At 41.6% G+C, this 23,524-nt stretch overlaps 1 protein-coding gene across 1 annotated transcript in view; it reads right to left on the bottom strand.

The window, feature by feature from the left end:
• Positions 1-23,524, bottom strand: part of LOC134868537 (protein unc-13 homolog B-like) — a 67,794-nt gene that overhangs the window by 12,297 nt on the left and 31,973 nt on the right. Inside the window, 18 exon segments of the mRNA XM_063889749.1 lie at positions 687-772; positions 1,304-1,434; positions 1,809-1,946; positions 2,179-2,268; positions 2,626-2,694; positions 3,062-3,212; positions 3,642-3,805; positions 3,948-4,063; positions 5,350-5,519; positions 5,729-5,807; positions 5,810-5,869; positions 5,989-6,216; positions 6,310-6,529; positions 6,691-6,765; positions 7,659-7,737; positions 7,827-7,873; positions 15,567-15,657; positions 15,757-16,047. Coding sequence (XP_063745819.1) covers positions 687-772; positions 1,304-1,434; positions 1,809-1,946; positions 2,179-2,268; positions 2,626-2,694; positions 3,062-3,212; positions 3,642-3,805; positions 3,948-4,063; positions 5,350-5,519; positions 5,729-5,807; positions 5,810-5,869; positions 5,989-6,216; positions 6,310-6,529; positions 6,691-6,765; positions 7,659-7,737; positions 7,827-7,873; positions 15,567-15,657; positions 15,757-16,047 — 2,285 coding nt within the window.

Below are 23,524 nucleotides of genomic sequence, written 5' to 3'. Positions count from 1 at the left end.
TTCCATGCCATTGTGTCAATTCTACTATTGGTCCGCTTTAACTTGTAGTTATTTTAAATCAAGACTATTCTCTACTAACTATTCATATTTTAAGCTACACGGTTTTTTTGTATTATCTAACCTTTTTGATCATACAACGTATTACAATTAAACTTTATAATCCATTTCTGTTGCACTCTCTCCATGTTTTTGATGCTTTTAATGCAATGTATTTTTTTTAAGCACTTTGAATTGCCTCGTTTTTGAACACTACCTTTACATTTAACATGTTGTGCAATATACACTCACGCTTTATTTTTTTCAATCTAACTACAATTTGTTAACATTACCAGCTACTTCAATATTTTATTTTATTTAAAACAAAAAGAAAAAGAACATTCTTTTTTACCATGGTGTACTGTTTTTACCTATTGTATTTTACTTACTAATAACAACAAGTGTGCCTACCTTTTATAACATGCAAGTCTACTCTTTCTACTTTAATCTGCATTGTACCTTTGCTGTTGTAATCCTTCAACTTCCCCGCTCTTTAGGTTTCCTTTCTCTTCTTGCACAGTTTAGCCCAGCAGAATATTTATATAATGCATCTATGATATGGCTCTACAAGATAATGTATAAAGAAACATATTTGCAAGTAATATCCTACACTTGGTGATGATGGATTTCTGACACTGGGTGTGACTTACCTTCCATAGCGTACTTCATGTCTTGAGCGAACAATGTCCACATGACCTCGGCTGACACCTTCCCTACATTCAGTTCCTGAGGGAATCTGAGAGAGAGAGAGAGAGAGAGAGAGAGAGCGAGAGGGAGAGAGAGAGAGAGAGAGAGAGAGAGAGGGGCAACAATTTGACATAAACTTGCTATTCTAAGCGTACAGTACATGTGAGGAATTTCATTATTTGCGATGAAGCGGAGCTGAACTGAATATCTTTAACATGTTTGAGGTTTTAGGCAAAGTTTTCTACGGCTGTCTTCATATTTTATGACATGCTCACCCTAAAGGTTATTTTCTTTTTTCAATACATTTCAACTTTGGTACTTAACAACGGTCTGAATTGATTGGAAATATTTGGATAACTAGAGTATGAAACAACCCTATGCAGTCACTAATGGGATATAATAAAAACATACATAATACCAATCATTTTAGTGGCTAATCCTTGTATGAAACAGTGGAGAAATCCCCAGTTTAAACACAATGAATACACAAGAAATATATATGTTGGTTTAGAATTCAAAAGGTTTGAGTCAAGCTATTAGGTTCAACCCTGGCAACAAGGAGTGTATGCATGTTACTAACTGGTTGAGCACAGGCGTGTAGGAGTTCCTGTCCTCTTCAATGATGGAGACGATGAGCATGATGAGTTTGGGCCAGAAGTCCAAGTTCTTGATGCTCGGACCCTGCTCCTCCAAAGAGAGCTCATCTTTGTTCTGGATTAGAAGAACAACACAGTCAGTCACCGAAAAGAGACTTCAACACGATCGGTTAACATCTGAAACACATATCTGGATAATATTATAGGACTAAGTAAAAGTAAAGCGAGGGGTTCTTTGTTAAAGTTTTGTGGAGGGCCATGTTTGAATTTTGGGCCACGTTTAACTTAAAAGTAATGCAACTTGAGGCCCTCAAAAATGCCATTGCTTCTGCACGGGGAAAGTCAAATTTCAAAAGCCATATCTGTCATCTAAATGACAGCAGACCACCCTTCAGAGTGTCACTCAGACAATATTCTGACGAAGAATTTAAAAACACAACCCTTTAAAATGTCCTGTAGGAGCAGCTGGATGATTGGCACATGACTTACTGTGTCTACGGGTTGGTACTGTCGGCTGTACAGCTCATGGCAGTTGTTGAAGATGTAGTCGTAGGTGGAGTTGAGGCAGGCCTTGACACAGTCCTTCACAACCTGACTGGCTCTGGGTGGAGACTGTAACTCCTGGACCTAAACACCAGAGGGAGATAGCAACACTGGCAGTGAATGACGGCAAACAATCACTGACACCTAATTTGTTTTTTCATTAAATCAGAAGAAAGGGTTATCTGCAATGAGGGAAGTAAATAAATGAAATACTGCACATTGTGAGACTTCATGGAAAGCTGTGACAAAATGTCATATTTAAAAAAACAATTGATAACCGTTTCCTACTGAATGCATCTCAAACACTGTTTGCTACCTTCATCCTGAAGAAGGTGATGCTGGTTAGAAGGTCCACAGTGGATTTCAAATCCTGCAGGCGATCCTTGTTGCTGGCAGGAAAGTGATTCTACAGAGGGAAACAGGTTTCATATGCATCACAAAATGCAGATTCAAACATTACAATTAGCATATTTCCCCTAAGAGTGCTTCTGAAGAGGGTGTCATTTGCCTAACTTTACAGAAGGAGACCCAAATACTAAGAGTAATTGTAAAATAACCAGTTTTTTGGTCCAAATGCCTCTGTCAAATTTATTAAAAACAAGTGATAAAAGAGGTACTTAAAGTCAAGTTTGCATATTAAGTGAAAAGAAAAAGAACATCAAAATAGCGAAAGAAATATTAAAATATCAGGGAAACAATTTACCTTTTAAAAGACAATATCAGGCATTACGGGCAGGAATATATAATAATATATGATAATTACCCTGTAGGTTGAGAGGTCGATGCGCAGGGAGTTGTGTAGCTGGTCTAAAAGCTTCACAAAGCGTTCTTTCTGTATGGTGAATAAAAGAGAAAAACAATGACATTTCATACTGTATGTACACAAAGATATTTCCTACAATTATTATATGTATAAGGAGGCCTCTTCGTAAACTGACTTGGTGACACCATCACTAAATAAAGCTGTTTAGATGTTTAAAATCAGTGTTTCTTGGATTCTGTTAGGAATATGGCCGACCTGTAGTGGCTTTAAGCCGAGCTACCGCTAACATTGGATGTACTTGTTTCTCTGATAACTTCGTATCAAGATTTCGAAAGACTAAAATCCTCGACAAAGACAAAAATGTGTGTTTTTGTCTTCAAGAGAGAAATAAATAAAACACATATGTATTGTCTGTGTATGCTACAATAATACAAACCCCAAAATTGGAAGCAGCAAAGCGGTCGGAGGCGGACACATTGGTGGAGGCGGTTGTGTGGGCGTAGAAGGCGTTGATGTTGGCCAGCAGGGTGCTCATCACCGCGGGAACCCCGGGACACATGTACTTAGACGACAGACAGGCAAAGTGCCTGGAAAGACAAGCACAGGGAACGCTTGATGAAGACCTGGGACATTTGTTTGTCACTGAGGAAAGCTTTTTTTCTTCCTCAAAGCAACGTGGGAGTACAGGGCTGTGTCTTTATTTGATCAGCCTGCGTAATCAACTTGTTTTCAGCTAATGATCCCTTTTAGAAACATCTGCCCAACAGCTCACTGGCACATTTTGGGTGAAGGATGGTCCCATTGGGGTGTGCTTTCGCTGAGTGATGGGCGCAGCTATAAGGCATTTATATTGTTGCATGACATCTCATGGAGACAAATCCATCCTCCGCCCATTTATAATTGATTTTCCTTCATTCGGAAGGCCAACAGGGAACGACTAAGCCGCTGAGAGGCACTTTGATGTGAGAGCAGAAGGTGGAAGGGACAAACACGAGAAATTCATATCTGATACTTACGTCATGGCCTGGTAGATTGACTCAATCCCATAGCGCATGGCAAACTCGTCCACGATTTCCTGGGCCACGTCATCATAGTAGACCTTCCAGGAGTCGTCTCCGCGAGCTTCTGGGATTTTCACTCCGCCTTGGCCGAGAACATCGGTGTAGTGGTGGAACAGGTTCTGTAATGCACGGATACAAGGTGTTAATGTCATCTGAATGGCTTTCATACAGAAGGTCTGATCCAGCCTTTTTTGCCTTGTGTTTTCAGTTGTTAACATTTTTCTCCAAAGCACAACCCATGGCATGTAAAAAATGCAATACCTCATGGAGACAGGTGTACTGCACATGATATGGAGCCACTTTCTCCTCTCCCTTGATCTCCACGTTGATCTGAAGGCGAATGGCACCTGACACGGCGGATTTGTCCGTTCTCTTCTCTGTAATTACAAATAAATGACAGTCAGATACATGTGCATGCGTTCTCGATTCATAACCCAGATGACACGGAGGCACACATGGATCCAGGTCTGTTTAACACTAATTACAGTCTATTACCGTGGCAGAGCTATTGTAGAAAGGGGGGGGTCTGTTTCTGCAGTTAATGGCAACGCTTAAGTGAGGGAGACAATGGCAGTGGGCTGAAGACACTTGAACCAGAGCTTTCCTGGGGGTTGTAGTACTTGGCAGCTCACCCCTGCTATTTACCCTGACAGGCGCATCATTAGGGGTAATTAGTACATGTCGAGCCGAGTGGTCGATTTCCGACTAGTGCTGCTTCTTGATAATCACACATTAGGAGGAGAAAGAGGGAGAGTGTGAGAAGATAGAGATGGAGATGGAGAAAATGTTGCTTCAAAGTCTTATTTCTAATGAACCCAAACTGAAGTTTATGTGTGTCATTGTTGATGTGATTATCCGGGAGATTTTAGATTGAGCCCTTCATGGATCCCAGATTGCAGGACACAGCTAATTTATTGGTACATTCATATGCAGTGTCATGCTGTTTAAATGGAAGATTTATTAAAGCCTTGGTGATTTAAGGCACTTTAATCAAGTGGAAACGAGAGATGCTCGAGTAGTGAACGCCTCGGTCTTAAACGCAACATGGCTGTGACAATGAGGAGTGCTTTTTAAAAAGGACAGTGATCAAACTAACATGAGACAATGCCTGAGGTTGGTCAATATATCAGCTAACTTGGGGGGGGGAGGCATCTAGAGATCTGTATAAATTATAACCGGTTGACCAATCACAACAAAGCCAGACAGCTAACCAATCAGAGCTACTTGTACAACCAGTGCTTATGAAATATCACAATAGAATAATAAATCATCTCGTACCGTATTCATCTGAATGAAAATATTTTGAAACCAAATCGAAAAGTACTTGGAAATATAATGAAACCACACAGTAATCGCAAAGGGACTTGATGGAAAAAGCTTGCCAGAGAAAGTCAATAATCTTAATGTCGACTATTATGAAAGATGAAAAAAAGTTGCTGGAGGCAGAGGCAACGTTGCTAATGAGGTTCAAATTAAACACTGACTGAACTTTCTGGAAGCAGAACTTTTAATCACTAAACAGAAACACACAGATGAGTTACGACTGCGTGACTCATTGGTAGTACATCAATTCTACTTTAATAGAAAGCGATGTACTATGTAAGAGGGAAAAAAAGTCAGAGTTAGATCGATTGTGTGTTCATAACAAAGACAGCATACTGACCCAGGTTGTACCAAACGTCCATTTCGCCGCTCAGAGTTCGAACTTCAATTATACTCTGGCCCAGGAAGTCATCAGATTCCCTCTTTAGACGCTGCTTCACCCTCGACTTGATGTCATCATCCTCGTCCCAGACACGCACTTTAATTCGGTCTGAGGAATTGTGGCATTCGCTAGAGAAAAACAGGGAAAAATACATATATAAACCAAAGAAAAGTATACAGGATGCAATAGCATAGAAAATACTAGAGATGGTTCTGAGTTTGAAGGTAGTGCTACTCTTAGTTGTTTCTTTTAATGCTGAGGATTATTAGAAATAACTCATTAGAAGTGTTTCACATTTATACAAACATCTCATATTCAAGGAAAATAGGTCACTTACAAGTGGTACTTCTCTTCCCATACAGGATTGAGGTTTCCATAGATGGTCTTGGTTCTCTTCTTGGTCTTTCCCACCTGAACGTAACATATGGATCACTGGATCCTGTCTTATCCTTTGCCTGAAGCCCTTGGGCACAGAAGACTATCGCGACAAGGGAAAAACAATGACATTTGGAATAACCATTAACAAGAATCAGATGATTGGGATGATGCTGAAGATTAACGATGTGGTACAGCTCATCAACGCTCTGTCAGTTTCACCTGTGATGGTTATCTTGGCCGACCACTTCGAGGTGCCATCCAGTACGCTCTGCTTGATGGTCTTCATCTGTTGTGCATGGATGGCTTTGCTAATGATGAACACTTCCCTGATCAGCTCAAAGATCTCTGGCTTGTTCCTTTCCCGGATCTTCATCCTGTCCTTCATGGCCATGATAATATTCTGAGTACGGTCTTCAGCCCCGTGCTTAGAACTCTTCTCCGCAGCACCTGAACATTCAACAAAATGTTTTATCTAGGAATAAAATCTAATTTCGAAGTAGAGCCTGAAATGTTCGGAAATGTTTTCTGGATGGTACTCACGCTGTAGACAGTCAGCGTTCAGAAGCTCTTGGCACTTTTCATGGCACTTGACCCCACATTCTGAGCAACGCATGCCTTGGCGGGCAATTCCCCACAGCAGACCCTCACACTCATAGCAGTATGTAGGGGTAGTGGCGGTCCACACCTCAAAGTTATGTGGCGTAGTGCAGGATATGGGGTAGATCAGAGCCTGCAAGGTCTTCTTGTACACATGGTTTTTCTACAGAAGGAAGATTAAAAGATGGAATTCCAGATTCAGTTATATTGAAAGAAGAAAGGGATCAAGGTAACATACAACACCTACAGCATCAAAACCATTATATTTGTTGTGGATTCCAAAAATGAAGCCGGAAGAAGTTAAGTTAAAGCTGGTTTACTCACCAGCTCCCCGTCCTTGACTGAGGACCGTGCAGCCATGGCAGACGCAATCCCCGCCTTCCTGGCTTGAACGAGAGACTGAACAACAGGTGACGGACGGAGGAAATGTCAGCATTTTTGAAACTAATCTACAACCCACAACCAAAGCACACCTCGAAATATTACCATGACAAAATAAAGAGTCAGTGTGGTTAAAACTAGGGTAGTTGGAAGGGGGGTGAGTAGGGTTATTTTTCCAATGAGGAATTCTTACCAGAAGATCAGTAAACCCGGGTTAGTATTAATAGTTCTAAGCAGCAACAAATGATACAGTTATACCAGAGCAGTAACACGACAGTAAAAAGATACCAAAACCATCAGCCAGACACTCCGATGGAGGGTTAGTAGTGTATTCTGCCCTTGTAGCTTCATTTTTTGTGGCTTACGGGTGAAAAAGAATACAAACCAAAAAGGTGGAGGAAGGATTTGTTACAGTATATTTTACTGCTAATATCAAGTAGGAAGGAAAACTACCAATGACCAAGAGGGTGCATGCAAATGTTTGAATTTGTGTAGGGGTTTGTGATCGAAGAGATCCACATGCTATAGGTGTAAATACACGTTTGAGGAAACTACTTGTTTTATTTGTCCTACTTGATATTTTTGTACTCAGGTAGAAAAGGGAAGGGGCAACTTGGTTCTATTAACTTACCATAGCCTGACCAAGGAGAGTGAGTGCATTCAATAGAGTTGTGGGGAATAGTTTTGGGTTTAAGAGAGGAGGGAGAGAGAAATTAGCAGGCTGATTTCATATTGGTCTCCATTTGTTGATAACAATCTCCTCCCAAATTCAGCTCAAAGATACAGAGAACTGTGACTCCTGCGGTGTTCCAACAAGTACAGATATGTGCATTTACATAGAAAGAACCAAACAGACTCGATGATATATGAAATACAGTTTAGATAATAGTGACAAAGAAGTTAGTACTGACCACGTCGCTGACCAAGGCGAGAGGTTTCTTTTTACGCAAGTCTGGCATGCTGTCAATTCCATACAGACCAGATCCGCCCCTTTGAACAAAGAAAAACAGATGAAGGTGAATAAAAAGTCCTTGTTTGTTAAGCCGAACAAGTGTTGGCGTTAACTATACATGACTTACCCTGGTTTTTCCCAGGCTTGTCTTGCATTGGGTTCTTCATCTCGGACCTACAAGGTTTCAAATAAGAGAATTCAGGCTGACAATGTTATGCCTCATAAATAACAGTATATATTATGGGAAGAGGGAATGTTGTAATAATGGAAAGAGTAACATTTGGTTGAGTTTCACCTCTCTGATGTTTCAGAACGTGCAAAGTCAAATAAAAACGTGATGACAGAAACACATACATATAGCTGGGCTCTTTAATTTTAAAAGATGTTGTGTGAAATGCAATAGTGGACCAACATTATGTATGCACAGAAAAAATTATATTCACACAAATTAAGACAAGACAAATCTGTTCATCTACAGTCTGCTTTTAAGAGAAACCAGGTAATTTAGAAGGACTACATCAAACATTTGCAAGGCTTTCACAAAACCACCAATGACTTGGTATGAGCACGTAAAAAGTTATTTTTCTTTCTCCTGGTCTGAATATTTGACTACGAGATGACAGAATTTGGGGAGATCCCACTGGAGTTCACCCTCACAATGCAAGTTTCTGATATTGTTTAAAAAAACGTCAGGGGGAAAACAAAGCAGCTGCACAAACACTAGTACTAGGAACGGAACTGGTGAATCTTCCTCTAACATTAAATGACTTAAAAAAATGCTAAGCCATTTAGAATAATTTAGGCATATCATTGTTCTCTGCTTTGCAGTGCACACAGACAATCCCAAGACAAGTGATGGAGAAACAAAAACAGTTAACATAAATAGTTATCAACAGTGAAAGAAAAAAGAAAGACATGGAGCAAGTGATATATGAGTAACCTGATTATCTTCTCCACCACACTCTGCAAAAATAATTAGGAAAAAACACAGAACAATCAGTAACCATATGGAGTAGTTGAAGTTGACCTAACTATTTCAAGTATGTTTGAATAAGTGTTTACAACACACACACACACACACACACACTATATCTAATCATTACACAATGTTTTTTTGACAGTTATTTCTGGCCTTATTTAGCAGTAGAAGTCACAGAAAGTATCCTTAAAGTATACCTGTGTTAAACTCATCTACAGATTGAGATTGGGATCCCTGGGAGCCTTGGGAGCCTTGAGAGCCATGAGACCCCCCGGATCCCTGAGCAGATTTGGACAGTCTATGACGCGTTTGCCTCTTTTCCCTCAGTATGCGCTGGAAATTAGCTACACGTTCTTTGTGACTAGCATCCATAATCTTTTCTTGAGTAACCTCATCAGGAACTTGGTTTTCCTTAATTGGACTTAACCGCACCTCATTCGTACTGAGCACTGTACCCAGTGGACTGTCGGTCTTCCTTGTTGGACAATGGTCTGGTGTTAAGTCAAAGTTGGACAGTTCCCCATCTGTTGGACATTCTCCTTTGTCCTGTGAGATCTCTAAAGAGTGATACTCAGTTGGGGTGCAGGGAGAGGGGCTTGCGTCACAGGGGGATGCTTGAAAGGAAGTTGATATGTTCTCATGTATTTCACTACAATCCACGTAGACTGAAGCCTCACTTTCCTCCTTTGGAGTGCCAAACTTGGTGTGATTCTCTGTCACACTAACCTCTCCCTCTGTGTAGTCTATGCTGCTTTCCTCCTTGGGTTCACTAGCTTGGCGGACAGGAGATAGAGTTGCCTCAGACCCACTATCATCTTTAACACCTTCAGGATTAGATCCTTCCAACTTTTTCAAAGCCCCTTTCAAAGCTGACCTGAAAGTGAGTACAGCCTTACTAAAATGTGTCACCTCAAAACCTACATTGGGGGTCTTGGGTGGGCTATCAGCATCTTTTTCAGAAGACTCTGGTGACAAATATTGTCCTGCTTCATCCTTGAAATGACTGTGATCTGTCCATTCCCTGTCCAAACTGTCAGCAGACCCCAGATCAAGAGTATCGCCGGAAGATGGACAGTCATCGCACAGTGAATTTGTCTCCAGGTAACCATCATCACAGTCCGTCAACAGCACAGTGGAGCAACTCAGGCTCCTGGAGGGCTCGCTACCCATTTCATTTGCACAAGCACCCATGGTGTGGTAACCAGAACTACGCGAGTATGGGCAATTTGCAGAACAGTCACATTCCAAGTTTTCTTCCTCATTTTGTAGTCTTGTTGGTCTCCAGTCGATCATACTGGAAGAACTAGTTGGAGAGATGTAATGTTGGCCAAACAGTAATGACAGATGCTCGGAGCTGTCATGTGAAGAATGACCCGGTGTGCTGTTTCTTGTCTCCTCTGTGGCACGCCTGTCCCAAACACCAAGACAATTCTCTAACCCTTCTCGACTACTGGCACAAGAGTATATGTCCTCCTCGCTCCAACCTGTTTCTCTGCTTATACTGTGGTGCATATCACCAGAAGGCCACCTTTCATATTGTGTGTCACCCGAGATAAAGCTTGCTTCTTGACAATTGGAGCTGTGACATGATGACAGAGAGCTAGTGCTTTGGTAATCATGGCCACGCTGAATATCCAGGTAGCAGGGGTCAAGTTTTGTAGGGCCTAGCATATGTGAACTCTGCTTTGAGTTTTCTTTGTCTGTTTGCTGCTCCGATTGGAAAGGGACTCGATCAACATGCCATTGTTTGGGTGATCTTTGAGAAGGCGTACATACAGAATCTTTTCCATAATCTTTGCAATCCAACAGTGGACTGGTGTCTCGCCCATGAAGTGACGTGATGGCGTTCTGTCTACCTAAACTTCCTTGCCTAATGCGAGGTGTTTGAGAAACAGGACTAGGGTGAGGTGCAGCTGAAGCCCCAGAGTACATCTCCCCTATTTCACTGAGCACTGCATCAACACAACAAGATACCTCATCTACCGAGCCTCGTACAGATGTTAGATATTGCCTCAGGTCGGATATTTCCTCCTGGATCTTGTTGATGCCTTTTAGCTCTTTTAGGATATGTTCTACTATATTACTAGACCCTTGCTCAGCATCCTCATCTTCCATCTCCTTGTTCTCATCTTTATATTTGATCCTTTCTATCAGTTTGGGTATTGTATCCTCCAAAACCCCAACGCCCACCAGGCAATCAGAACTGGGCTTCTCCCCACACAGGATGAGGTCAGCTTTGTTGCAGGTAGTTTCCACTGACGACAGGTCATGTAGGGAGTTATCCTCTATCCCCTGCAGGCACTTCTGCAATTTTCTTCGCAGGCTTCGCCCGACGTTGGGGCTCTTTGATCTCTTCTCCTGCAGGTCTTGCCTCTTGGGTGAGAGAGGAAGTAGCTCTGACTTATAGGGTTCATCCTGTCCGCTGTGTCCTCTGGGTAACATCCCTGAGAAATGCAGTTCTTGATCAGCTTTTACCACACATGGAAAAATCCCTCTGTGAATCCTTAAACTTCAATTGAATTGAGTGCCTGCCGGACAAAAAGATAGGTTGTTATTTTGTGACAAAAAAGTAAAAAAGAGCTGACCTGCATTTGTTGTGTACCAATAAAACAATTATATGAATGGTTGGCAGTTTTTGTCTTGCTACTACTTTGCTATATCTCTGATGTTAGAAAGCATCTAAGCTGATTATAAAACCATCAATTCAAGAAAATATTTTCTACGCTACTTAAAAAGAGAATACAAATCGTGGGTTTAAATATAATTGCTATATCCATTATTACATGTTGCCACAGAGACTACACTGTACAGGATACAATAAGATAGACAGTGTCTATAAAGGACCTGTTCTCAGAGTAGCAACTTCCCGAATAAACTACAGGCAGCTGCTTACATCTCTGTAATTAAGATGCTCTGAATTAAGACGCAGAGAGAGAAAGGCAGCTCGGTCATTAGATGACAGGTCAATTCTTTCCTCTCAGGCCATGTCATTCTTTCACACCCATACCAGCTGCTCTACTTTATCTCAAAATCACCAACAGTGCAACAATAATCTATTTAATGGCATTACATTATCAAAGAACGTATGTTGTCAAAACGTGTATCAGAAAATCATGTCTGTGTTGGGGAAGTATAGATTTGTTTACAGGAAAAGAAATGTCACAAGTTGAGCAATTATATTACATATCCCATATGCTCCTGCAATTTAGTCATTGTAATTGTTAGACAAAGTTTGGTGATACCATTTTTGTCCACAGGCCATAACCATTTAGATATTATGATCAGGAATAAAGAAAGTCCTATGAATGTATTGCTGTTGTTGACATCTCTAGTTGTACGGGCAGTTTGCAGAACAGTCACACTCCACACTAAAGATCAGCATAGATGTGCAAGTAAGCAATTTTGGTTTCTTGACACTCCAAACATGACTATTTGAAACGACAGGAACCTTGTATATATACAGGAAACGGCATGTCTCTTTTTTATTTGGATTCTTAATTTCTGTAATAATTATTAATGTTAAAAATAGGAATGTTCTTCCACTGTTTGACTAACACTCACAAGATGACTGATTATTCTTAGAAGAAAACTCAATATGGAATATAACGATTTTCATTTTGGTTGGTGGATTTTCTATTCCATTAAAGTAAATTACTCCAGATGGTTGCGAACTACATTAACCCACCCCTGCACTGGATTTCTCCAATAAGCACTTGAACGCTGAAGGTGTGTGTTAGCCTGATAAGGGTTTGGTAGAGCAGGAAAATCGAATCAAGTAAATCAGGACAGAATATGTCCAGTCGCTACTGAATTGTAAATTAAGCTCATGAGCGTATCAACTAAATGGAATCTGAAATAAACTGGGAGTATTATCTTCTGTTGTGATTGAAATACCATGTGTAAAAGATTTGGTTTGTCTGAATAAGAAATTTGAATATCTGGGTTAAGTTCAATAGTTGTATTACGCATTAGCAACGAAATATTAAATAAATCCCTCAAAATTAACTTCACTTCTGAAGGGCTACTGGCTCTTTTCAAAGAAACCATGATCTGCAATGGGTGCGCTCTAATAGTCAGTGATTTAAAAGTCAGCTGTCCAGGAAAGAGAAAGGTTGAAGGGCTGTTAGGGTCAGGCCCAATTTCAAGGATTGTCATTGCAATAGCCTGCAGCAATCTTCTTTCTGTCTTTGCTAAATGATCTGTGGACTGAATACAAAAATACATCTCATTTTAAGGATTTCAAGTTTACCTCTAATCAAATAATTACATTTGCTTAAATACTTGATGATTTTACTACTTAAATAAGCTGCAATTGTGATGTATCCATCGGACGACCACTTCTATGTACATTTAAGACACACAAGTTTCTATGTATTACTGTGTATTGTATTATTAAAGTCCACACACAAAGTCGAGATTTAGTGCTCAATAGAATAAAAATCAAATGTCATTCTTACCTTATGAGGGAAATTATAATCTGGAACAACCTGTAGACATCATCTGGCAAGATCGATTAAGTTCGCACGAAGAGTTGCAGAGAAGATCAGTAAAGGAAATTCCCTGTCTTCTTAAAAATATATCCTCGGGTGATAGTTTAAATCTTCCTCAATAAACCAATCACCAGCATATCTCCTTTAACTGACAAAGATGGAGAAGTGCTGATTCTTCTATCGGCAAGTGCGATAGTAGTAGAGCGCGATCACACAGCAGTTCACCCTCGGTTAAGTAGCCATCCCTACTCCCCTTCCCACCCTCTTGCATGCTTTCTTTGCTCTCTCCCTCTCTTTCCCTCCTCTGGCGATGTATTCCAGCACATAGCTAATCTGAGGCTGTGAGAGTGCCAGCTCACAGTCTCATTCCCTCAATTTCTGTTTCCAAATCTGCCAGCTGCTGATATACAGTACAGGATGTTTATCTTGCTATTCATACAAAAGTGAAAACACCCCTGATAAACATATCAGTATTGCTGGTTTCTTTTCACTACACTTGAATTGTACCCTGTTAATGCAAAATTGTAAGAAAGAATTTGTATTCCAGCGGGTTTTGAACTGATACTAGAAATTGGTCTGACAGCCAGCTCCATTTCCTGCTCTAAATGTCCCTTGTGTGTCACTGCTTCCAAACATTTTCTAGGAAACTGTAAAACACGCCAACCCACATATCTCATCTAATTTATGCTTCGAATGCAAACAAGCATCTGAGGATGTTTTACAATGTCTTATTATCCTGGTCAGTTTTGATGATGGACATATTAACAACCCATTGTAATTCATTACAGGCTTTTCAGCATTTAGGCTTGTGTCCTAAGTGTTTGCCTTCATCCTGTATCAAATGGCCTTAGACAGCTTTCACCTTGCTTTCCAGTTATACTCTTCAATCAGCTGTCATTTACAGTACATGTAAATCTCAACCAGTCCATGCAAACCAATCATGATAATGGAGCCAATCAAAGTTCTACATTAGGTACCCCTTAACTGCAGTGCCATAAAAAGCTTAATCAAGGGGATGAACCACAGTTAGGGCTGAGAGATTCTGATGATTTCATTACGAGCACCCTCTAAAGATTTACGATGGTACCCGCAGGATAAGAACCGACATGCATGAGCTGGATACAAATTATTCTATATGGTATTTGGGGTTGGTCCAATGTGAGGCATCTTATCCTGACACCAAAAGTCACATGTGACACGATGTAGACCAAAACAATGTCATGTGAATGAAAAAAAGGAAGGGCTCCAAATGGTGCACATTAATATTTATTACTCAGGAAACCTAATATCTTTGTCTGAATTATAATCTATACACAGATATAAACTATAGACATGATTGATTGATGAATGGCTATCATGATGCATCTGCCACAACCCATCTCCTAAGCTAGATCCTTCCCTCTCATTAGATCGTTCAAATTCCCGGAAAACACTCAATTCTTTTTCGTCACACCCAAGGGATGAGATTCTGCATGATTCAAATGAGCAGAGATAAAGCTGCTCATAAATAAAAACCTTATTTGTATCTTGTCCCTGGACTACAGATATTGGTTCATTGGGTATTAGTGTAAAACATATTGTTTTGTAGTATTTTACAGATTCTGATAAATGACTAGTAATGAGTGATTGAAATCGATATATTTAAAAGGAGATGTTTCTTAAAAAGTTGGAAGCATCATCACACCGGTCTATTAAAGCAGCATGTTTTCTGGAGGGCTTTAGCACAAAAGCAGGTCTGAGGTCTAAATATACAGGTGGGGGAAACTAAATCAAATACACTCATCCATAACAAAATAGAGATTTATGGAGTGACTTTTAATGAGGTGCTGACTCGCAAGTAGTTCCACTGTTGCTGCCCAGAGGCTAGCAAGAGTGTCATTGACTTCCGTTTCTGAAAATACATGTGTGCACCATGAGCAGGTGAGCGCAAAAAAACATTTCATGAAATTTGGGTGCATCATCTTAAACAACCAAAGACGTAAAAGTCAACGACATACAAATAATCGCAGATCTTTTGTCCGTTTAGCTCTGCGTCTTAAGCTGCATTCACACGATATGTTGTAAAATGGCTCTGTGCTGACATTGCCGTGGCGCTCTTACGGAGAGAGCGGAGCGCTGCGTTCAAAGTATATATTATTTCAACTTTATTACCGCTGACCTTTTGAGAGGCAACCAATCAGATGACAGTAGTATGAAGTGGCGCAAGCTAGCAAGGGAGCTAATCATAGAAACAAAGCTTCCCTCCGAGGCTCTGTGCAGTAAGTAAAGAGCAAATGACTCATTGTGTGAGTGCAGCTTAATTTTTGTGTGTTTATGGTGAAGTATAAAGGGTAGTCAGATTGCAGAGATGATTAGAGGTCAGATATTGGTAGAGCAACTCTATTAAACCACTGCTTACCTCCCGGAGCTGAACCCTGACTTTATTGATGGCCTTCAGCCAACGGATTCTGGATGGGGTAAAGGGTAATGGCGGTCCATCATCATGGAACCTGGGTTACATGGATGGAAAGAAAGACTTGTAGACTCAGTTCTCATGTATCTTCATTAAAGCACATACTGGATATTACCATATTGAATTAAGAGCATACCGTAGGAGTTTAGAGGACCCTCTTTCATTTGGAGTGTCGTTTTTCAGGCCATGTCCTTCTTCAGAAGTCAGCCTACGTATCTCCTGCTCAACGACAGTACAGTGTCCATTCGAAGGAGGTTGTCCATTGGGGCGCGGTTGCCCATTGGTGGGAGGGTGAAGGCTAGTACTGTGGTAGGAGTGGAAGGACTCCTCCAGTTCTGAGCCTCCAGTGCTCTGGCCAGTCTCACTAAGCTGGGAGCTGGTCTGGCTCAGATTTCCAGATGACCCAAATCGACTACTTTCCACTGGACTACAATAGGGAGAGAGGAGTGACAGAATTATTGTCACATTACTTTTTTTGCTAAATCAGCACTAGGTTAAAGACTATTTCTAATTGTTACTGTTAGACAAGTGGGGATTATTACATAACACTAACTTAGTATGTCTTATTCATAGAATTAGTTTCAGTGTTTTTTTTATCTGAATCAAGGCATTCATTCTTTGGAGTGTAATAGACCACTCCTGTCTGCTAAGAATTATGCAAATATTAACATTAAGTATACTTTTGTTAACAACCTCCCTAAATGACAGTGTAGTATACACACACACACAACACATTATGCCCTAAAAAAAGATACCAAACCGTCAGGGAGATCGTTGCAAAATGAAAAATAATAACAATGTGCATTGTCCACTGCTTTTGAAATACAAATGGCACATATAATATTGTACTCTATTTTTGTTGAAGTTCCTGGTTAAAATGGTAAAGATTTACAAAAGTCGATTTATGTTATTATATCAACATAATTAAAATGCTTTCAACCCGGCAAAGTAAAACACAACACAGATCAGAATTCCAAGCTCAAACTAAATGTACATTGTTTATATTGTTGCAGGGAATCCTGCTTATTATAAACTTAAGTCGGTCAAACCATTTTTGTATGACTACATTTATAGGACTACATTCAAAATGAAACTCATTTGATTAAGGTAATCTTAGGCAAACTATGAATCCGTATCAAAGAAGTATCCCAAAATAATTGTCTTTCTAACAAGCAATATAAATCCTTATTAGTACATTCACCGGTGAATTAGCCATGAATATATTTAGATGTAAGTTTAGTTTTGGAATTCTGTTTTAAAATGACATGTACATTTATGAAAGTGCTACACATATAAAACGAAGAATGCACACACAAACACACGCACAGACATACATACGCTAAAGCTAAATATTAACTTAAACTATTGAGGATGGATTGCAGAGCTGAACAGGGAATACATTGTTTCCAAAAGGTCAATGCATCATAAATGGTGTGGGAGGATGCCATTTATTATGCTTTTACTAGCCTTTTTGCATTCAATAGATCCTTCTTGGACTGGATGTCCAGCTGCACTCCAGAGGTAGGACCTGCAGAGGGGTACGTTTCTACAAGCCCTTCCTTCTCCTTTGGGGTCAGGGATGCTGAAGGATCTACTTCAGGAGTGGAGATGCAAATCTGGGGGTTTGCTACATCATCTGTTGAACCTACCGATTCAGATTTTTGCGCATCAGCTGCTGCAACCTTTTGTACAGTTTGAGTTTGACCAAGTGTTGCTTTGTTGTCAGTTTTGGGTTGGGATGTAACAACTGGAGCTTGTGGCTTTGGGGGCTCTGCCTGCCAAGGAAAACTGATTTTTGTGCCAAATAATGACGTGGTGGGTGGTTCTTGTTTTCCAGCAACTGGTTTTTCATCTTGAAATAGACCGCCAGAGAGGTTTTTAAATCCTGAAAACAGACCACTTACTGCTTCAGTTTGAGGCATTGATGGAGTACCTGAGGATGGTGTTTGTGAAAATAGAGATCCGAAGGATTTCCCTGCGTCACTCTGTGTCGACATAAAACCAAACAGGGACTTGGCTTCAGGTGGCTCTACATTTTTGGGCAACTGATTAACCGGAGGAACTAAATTAGTATTTGCTTCCTTATTATCAGGTGGGACTGATTTGTCACTTTCTTTACTTTCAGAGTCTCCCTTAATCACCATGGGCTTCTCATGTATTATGTCTCCCTCAACTGCTGGCATTTCTTTTTCAGTGTTTTCAACTGGATGGGTGGTGTCAGATGTCACAGTTGCCACCTCACTACTACTTGTTGAGGTGCCAGATTTGACTTGATTGTGATCTGGTAGGGTTGGGTCCACCTTTTCATTTGTGATGGTCTCAGTGCCAGATGGAGACACTGTAGGTGTCACACTCTCATTCTTAATCTGTGACTGTGGTGTAATGGCAGGTATTGGCTTTGACTCAGCTGGCTTTGGTTCAGTTGGCTTGGGTGGTTGGCTCATACCCCCAAATAAAGACCCGCCTATGCCTCCAAGTATTGATGCTCCAGTCTGTGATCCTGCAGTCTGAGCAGTGGCTCCTCCAAACATCCCTCCAAGTAAAGAACCACCCGTCTGTGCTGTTGCCGCAGATCCTCCAAACATCCCACCAAGTAACGATCCACCAGTCTGGGGACCTACAGTCTTGGCAGTGGATCCTCCTCCAAACATACCACCTAATATTGACCCTCCAGGGGTGGGAGCGGGGGTTTGAGGACCAGATTGTTGAGCTGCCCCCTTAAATAACCCTCCCAGTAATGATCCCCCCATCTGGGGAGCTGCAGTCTCGGTATTGGAGCCCCCAAAAATACCTCCTAAGAGTGATCCTCCACTCTGAGCAGTAGCAGCTTGAGGTGCCGTTGCTCCCTGTCCAACAAGTGAGTTCTTCTGCTGTTGCTGAGGAACTTCAGTGGAAGCAACTGTTGGTTTGAAAAGCGAGGACATAAAGCCAGTGACTGCATCTGCTGCTGTGTCACCAATAGATTTATCTGTCTCTGTAGGCTTTTGTTGTCCTTCGACTACAGTACTTGCAGACTGAGTGGCTGGTGTTACTTCTTCTACTTTAGGGAGTGTTGAATTTTGACCTGACTCACCACTTAAAAGCTCTGGTGTACATAATTCAGATAATTTGGATTGAATATCATCAGCAGTTGGCTTATCAGCTTCTACTTCTCCTGTGACTTCGCCATCAGTTTTTGGTAAGCTTGCCTCAACACACTGGACTGTACCGTCAGGTTGCTGAAGTGTTTCTGCCTTTTCATTGTCTTTTGTAACCATATCACTTGCAGATATTTCAGGACCTGCTAGAGCTGGAGCAGTTTGACTGTCATCATCGGGTTTAGGTAGAATTGTTACATCAGAAGTAGTTTCGGTAAGAGCTGTAGTTGAAATGTTCTGATCATGAATGGATGTTGGTGTAGCTGTTAAAGTGGGAGGATCAGATCCTCCAAGTATAGAAGGCAAACTTTTACCAGGTAGCTCATTAGGAGCTGAAGCTTTAGGTAAAATATGATTGGGAGCAGATGGGACAGTCTGTACAGGAGCAGTTTGAGAGGATGAACCTCCCAAAATACCTCCTAGAACAGAGCTAGTATTTGGGGTTGTTGGAGTCTGGGCCGCAGTACCACCAAACAATCCACCGAAGGACCCACTTGTCTGAGCTGCTGTTGCTGAAGCTCCCGATCCCCCAAAAATACCACCGAAGATAGACCCTGCAGTCTGAGATCCTGCAGCCTGGGGAGCAGATCCTCCAAATAAGCCTCCAAGTAAGGACACTCCTGCCTGAGGGCCTGGTGTGGGAGGAGCTCCAATCTTAGTGGGACCAACTTGGGTAGAAGCCTGAGGAGCAGATCCACCAAAAAAGCCTCCAAGTAAGGACACCCCTGTCTGAGGGCCTGGTGTTGGAGAGGCTCCACTCTGAGGAGAAACCTGAGGAGCAGACCCTCCAAATAAACCACCTAGTAAAGATCCCCCTGTTTGAGAAGCTGTTTTTTGGGTTGAAGAGCCTCCAAACATTGTCCCTAATAGAGAACTTTCAGGCTGAGAAGATGGCTGAGGAGGAGAACCTCCAAGCAAAGACATCAAACCTTTGCCTGGTGGGTCTTTGGGATCTGATCCACTGATCATAGACAGAAAGCCGGAAGCTGGGGATTGTTTACTGGAGGTAGGATCTTGTGGTGCACCTTCTGTGCTTGTGTCCTTTTGAACAGAGACCATTTCTGAAACTGGATCCATAGATGCAATATCAGTGCCTTTATTTGTAGCATCCAGTGTAGTATCTATAGTATCTTCTTTGGATGGTCTTATATTCGCATCACTTGATGTTTCAGTGGGAGCTGCTGGGCCATGGCTACTGGTCACAGATGATATTTGGGAAGAACTTTGTGCTGTCGGTGGCTCTTTAGTGTCAGTAACAGAAGCTGATGATGAATTGGGAGTTTGTTGTGGAGGTTGTGGAGGTGTCACTACATCACTAAACACAGAGAAAATACTCTTTGCCTGTTCTTTTGGTGGTGCAGCTCCTGCTGATTGAGGAGTGCTGGGTCCACTAAACATGGAAAACAAAGTGTTTTTCGGAGAGTCACTAGAGGTAGACAAGCCACCTAATATTCCCCCAAGTACAGAGGCAGCCTGCTGCCCTTGTGGCTGTGCTTGTGGCTTAGATTGTGTCTGGGATTCCCCTTGTAGTTGAGTTGGTGATTTGGCTACTCTTTGCTGAGATAAGGGTGTTGGTGGCTGAGGTTGCGGAGGACTGGGTTCACTAAACATTGAAAAAAGCCCCTTCATTGGGCTTTCAGTTGAACTTGTTGACCCAGGCAAAATTCCCCCTAGTGAAGATCCTGTTTGAGCTTGCTGTTGGTTGCTGGGACCACCAAACATTGAAAAGAATCCTGTATTTGGGGGGTCTTTAGGAGGAACAGTTCCCTGTTGTGGTACGTCCACAGCAGGCTTGGTTTGAGGGGGAGGCTGAGGAGGACTTGATCCTCCAAACATTGATAAGAAACTTTTGCCAAGTGATTCTTGTGGAGGAGGTTGTGGATCTGCATTTGGTGGTCGTGCTTGAGCTAATGGCTCAGTTTTAGCGGCAGATTGTGTAGGATTTGGTCCACTAAATATTGATAATATACTTTTACCCAGTGATTCTTCTTGTGGAGCTGTAGTTGATGCAGCTGATTGAGGCGTGGGTCCAGATTGGGCCGTTGCTGCTGATCCTGACAACATTTCACCAATTGAAAATCCAAACAGTCCGCCAGATGCTTTAGTTTCATTTTTTTTCTGTTCTGTAGAAGGCATAGTTTCTGATTGCCTTGCAGCAGGGCCTGGCGAAGAACTGGAAGGAAATGGTTGGGATATACTTTTGTTTGGGGGTTGGCTCGGCACAGGGGTACCGCTTTGGTCCATGGTTCGTTGTTTCTGTAAAGCCTTAGGTTTAGATGCTGAAGTCAATGAACCTTCTGTAACACTCGGTTTCATTTGCTGTTTCTGAGGCGGAGGGGGTTCAGCGCTAAATAAACTGCTTATTGATCCAAATAGATTTGACACTCCTGTAGCCTCTTTATTTGTTGGAACACTGCCTGGTAAGGAAGCAGTGCTGCAAGTTTTGCTCTGCTCATTGGAAGATATCTGAGAACATTTCTGGGCATCTGGCACAGGTTCTTCTATTCCAACTGCGGATTTAAGAAAGTTCATGAAGCCTGCCTGTTCAGGTGGTTTCTCCACTGGTATATCTGCTGGCTTACCAGCTATACGCAGTCCAGGTTTAATAAGAGCTTCTTTTGTTTCTAAAGGCACTGGTACATTAGGCTGTGTTTGTGGGGTTGCTTGTTGTGCCATGGTAGTCTGACGAGTAAGTCTAGGTTTCTGTGAAGCTGTGTTTGATTGAATTGAGGGTTGGGGTACTTGACTAGTTGTTTTGATGGTAGGCAAAATTCTTTTCTGTGTGCTAGTGGACATCTGCACTTGTTGAGTCACATCAGCAGTAGATTCTTCTTTGATGATCTTGGACTTCAGACTTTGGAAACCTGATGTAAGAATGTTCTTAGACTTGTTGTCAGAAGATTTCTCAGAGGTGTTTACACTAGTTGTGTTTAACTCGGCCTGTGATGTTTTTCCAACAAAAGAGGATATAACAGAAGAACCCTGTTTAACTTGACGATTAGGTTGTTGTTCTCCTGGGGACACTCGTTCCCTCCATTCCTTCTGTGATACATCATCTACATGCTTCACTGTAACCCCTGTCGATGAACGCCGCTGTTGGCAAGGCTTGTAACAGTTGCGAAGTAACTGCTCATTGCAATTTGCAGATGGAGTAGAGTTCAAAGAAACAGCAAGCTTTTGAGCAAGAAATGTCTTCATTTCCTGGTTGTTCCAATGAGGACCATTGTGGTCTTTATTACGACAGGAAAGGTCAATCACATCTTTGCATTGGTCGCCATTGACATAACCATTCTGTCTTGGATCCACCCTGACTTTGTTTAATCTGTAAGATGTAAAATCTACACCTTGTTGCCCTTGTGACAGAAATGAATTCTCAAACATTTCAGAGAACTGTTGAAGATTTAAATTCATAATCTGATTTCCTTTTCTATAAGCAGCAGACAAATCGAGGGGGGCATTAAGAAGTTGAGAATCACTGTTATCTTGACCAGGTAGCCATAGAAGCTCATCCTCATTGTAGAGTGGGATTTTAAAGCCACACACTGAAACCATTTCACTGTGTAGCCAAGCACTGGGAAAACCACCCAAATTCTGTGCATTTTCCCAAGACTCGCCTTCGGGGGCACAGGCATACACATATTCGCCTTCTGCATCTGTAAGTAAGGCATAAATGTACTCGTGATCCGTGTAAACAAAGTACCCACAGTCACCGTCTTCTGCTGGCCACCACATCCCTTGCTCCAAAAGCGCAAGCCACTGCTGATACCACTCTGTGTCTTCAAGGTACTGGGAGTCTTCCATCTCAGTCGGGGCACTTGAGGGATGAATTGAATCTATTGGTCTATTCAAATTAAACTGACTCTGATGGAACATACCATTAGTAGGAAAGTTTTGTTGGACTTTATTATCCATTTCATATTGCCAGTTAGCCGAATAGGATAAGCTTGGTGCAGTCTCCTCGTAATAACCTTCATGATATGAAACCCCATTCAAGCTGTATGTGCTGCCATTAGTAAAAGAGTGGCGTCTTGCAACATTTGCATTACTCAGTTTTAGTCAAGTTCAACACACCCTCCTCATGAGGTGAATATTCTTTGTTCACCAAGTCTTCGTGGCTGTTCCATAATTTCCTCTTTGGATATGGATCATCATTTATGTGTTGCTCAAACTGATATGGTTGAATTTGTTCCTGGCAAACAACACCTTGAATTGGTGTGTTAAATGTCTGATATGTATTTGAAGGGCTGTGGGGAAGAGCAGATGTCTCACAGCTCTGTCTATACAGTTGATCCTGCATTTCATAATTTAGTGACTCATTCTGAAACATCTGCCACAGAGCACTTTCACGGATCCACTGGTTTTCATCATAAGAGGGACTTGTTCCATAGGGAGACAACTGACCATGGTTAAAATTCTGCCCTGTTGCTTCATACAAAGAGGAAGTGCTTCTGCCAATAAATGGCTGCATGGACATTATTGAGGGAGGAGAATGGCTTTGCAATAGGGAATGAAGATTTCCTGTACTATAAGCCATTGGATGAACTGACTGAGGTGTGCCAGAATAATATAACTGAGATATATTACCAGTGCTAATCGAAGAATATGGTGCTGGATTCTGAAGAGATCTTGCAAAAGTGGCAGATGTTCTTAAGTCCAAACTCTCAGCATCAATTGAGACTGGTGCCCTGATGAAAGCATGTCTGCTCTGTCCAGGATAGTGAGAATCTTGGAAAACTCTTTGAGAGCTGTCCCTTCCAAAGTCTGTGG

This window comes from Eleginops maclovinus, chromosome 8 (assembly GCF_036324505.1).
Source record: "Eleginops maclovinus isolate JMC-PN-2008 ecotype Puerto Natales chromosome 8, JC_Emac_rtc_rv5, whole genome shotgun sequence".
Lineage (NCBI taxonomy): Eukaryota > Metazoa > Chordata > Actinopteri > Perciformes > Eleginopidae > Eleginops > Eleginops maclovinus.
This window is presented reverse-complemented; position numbering and strand designations above follow the sequence as displayed.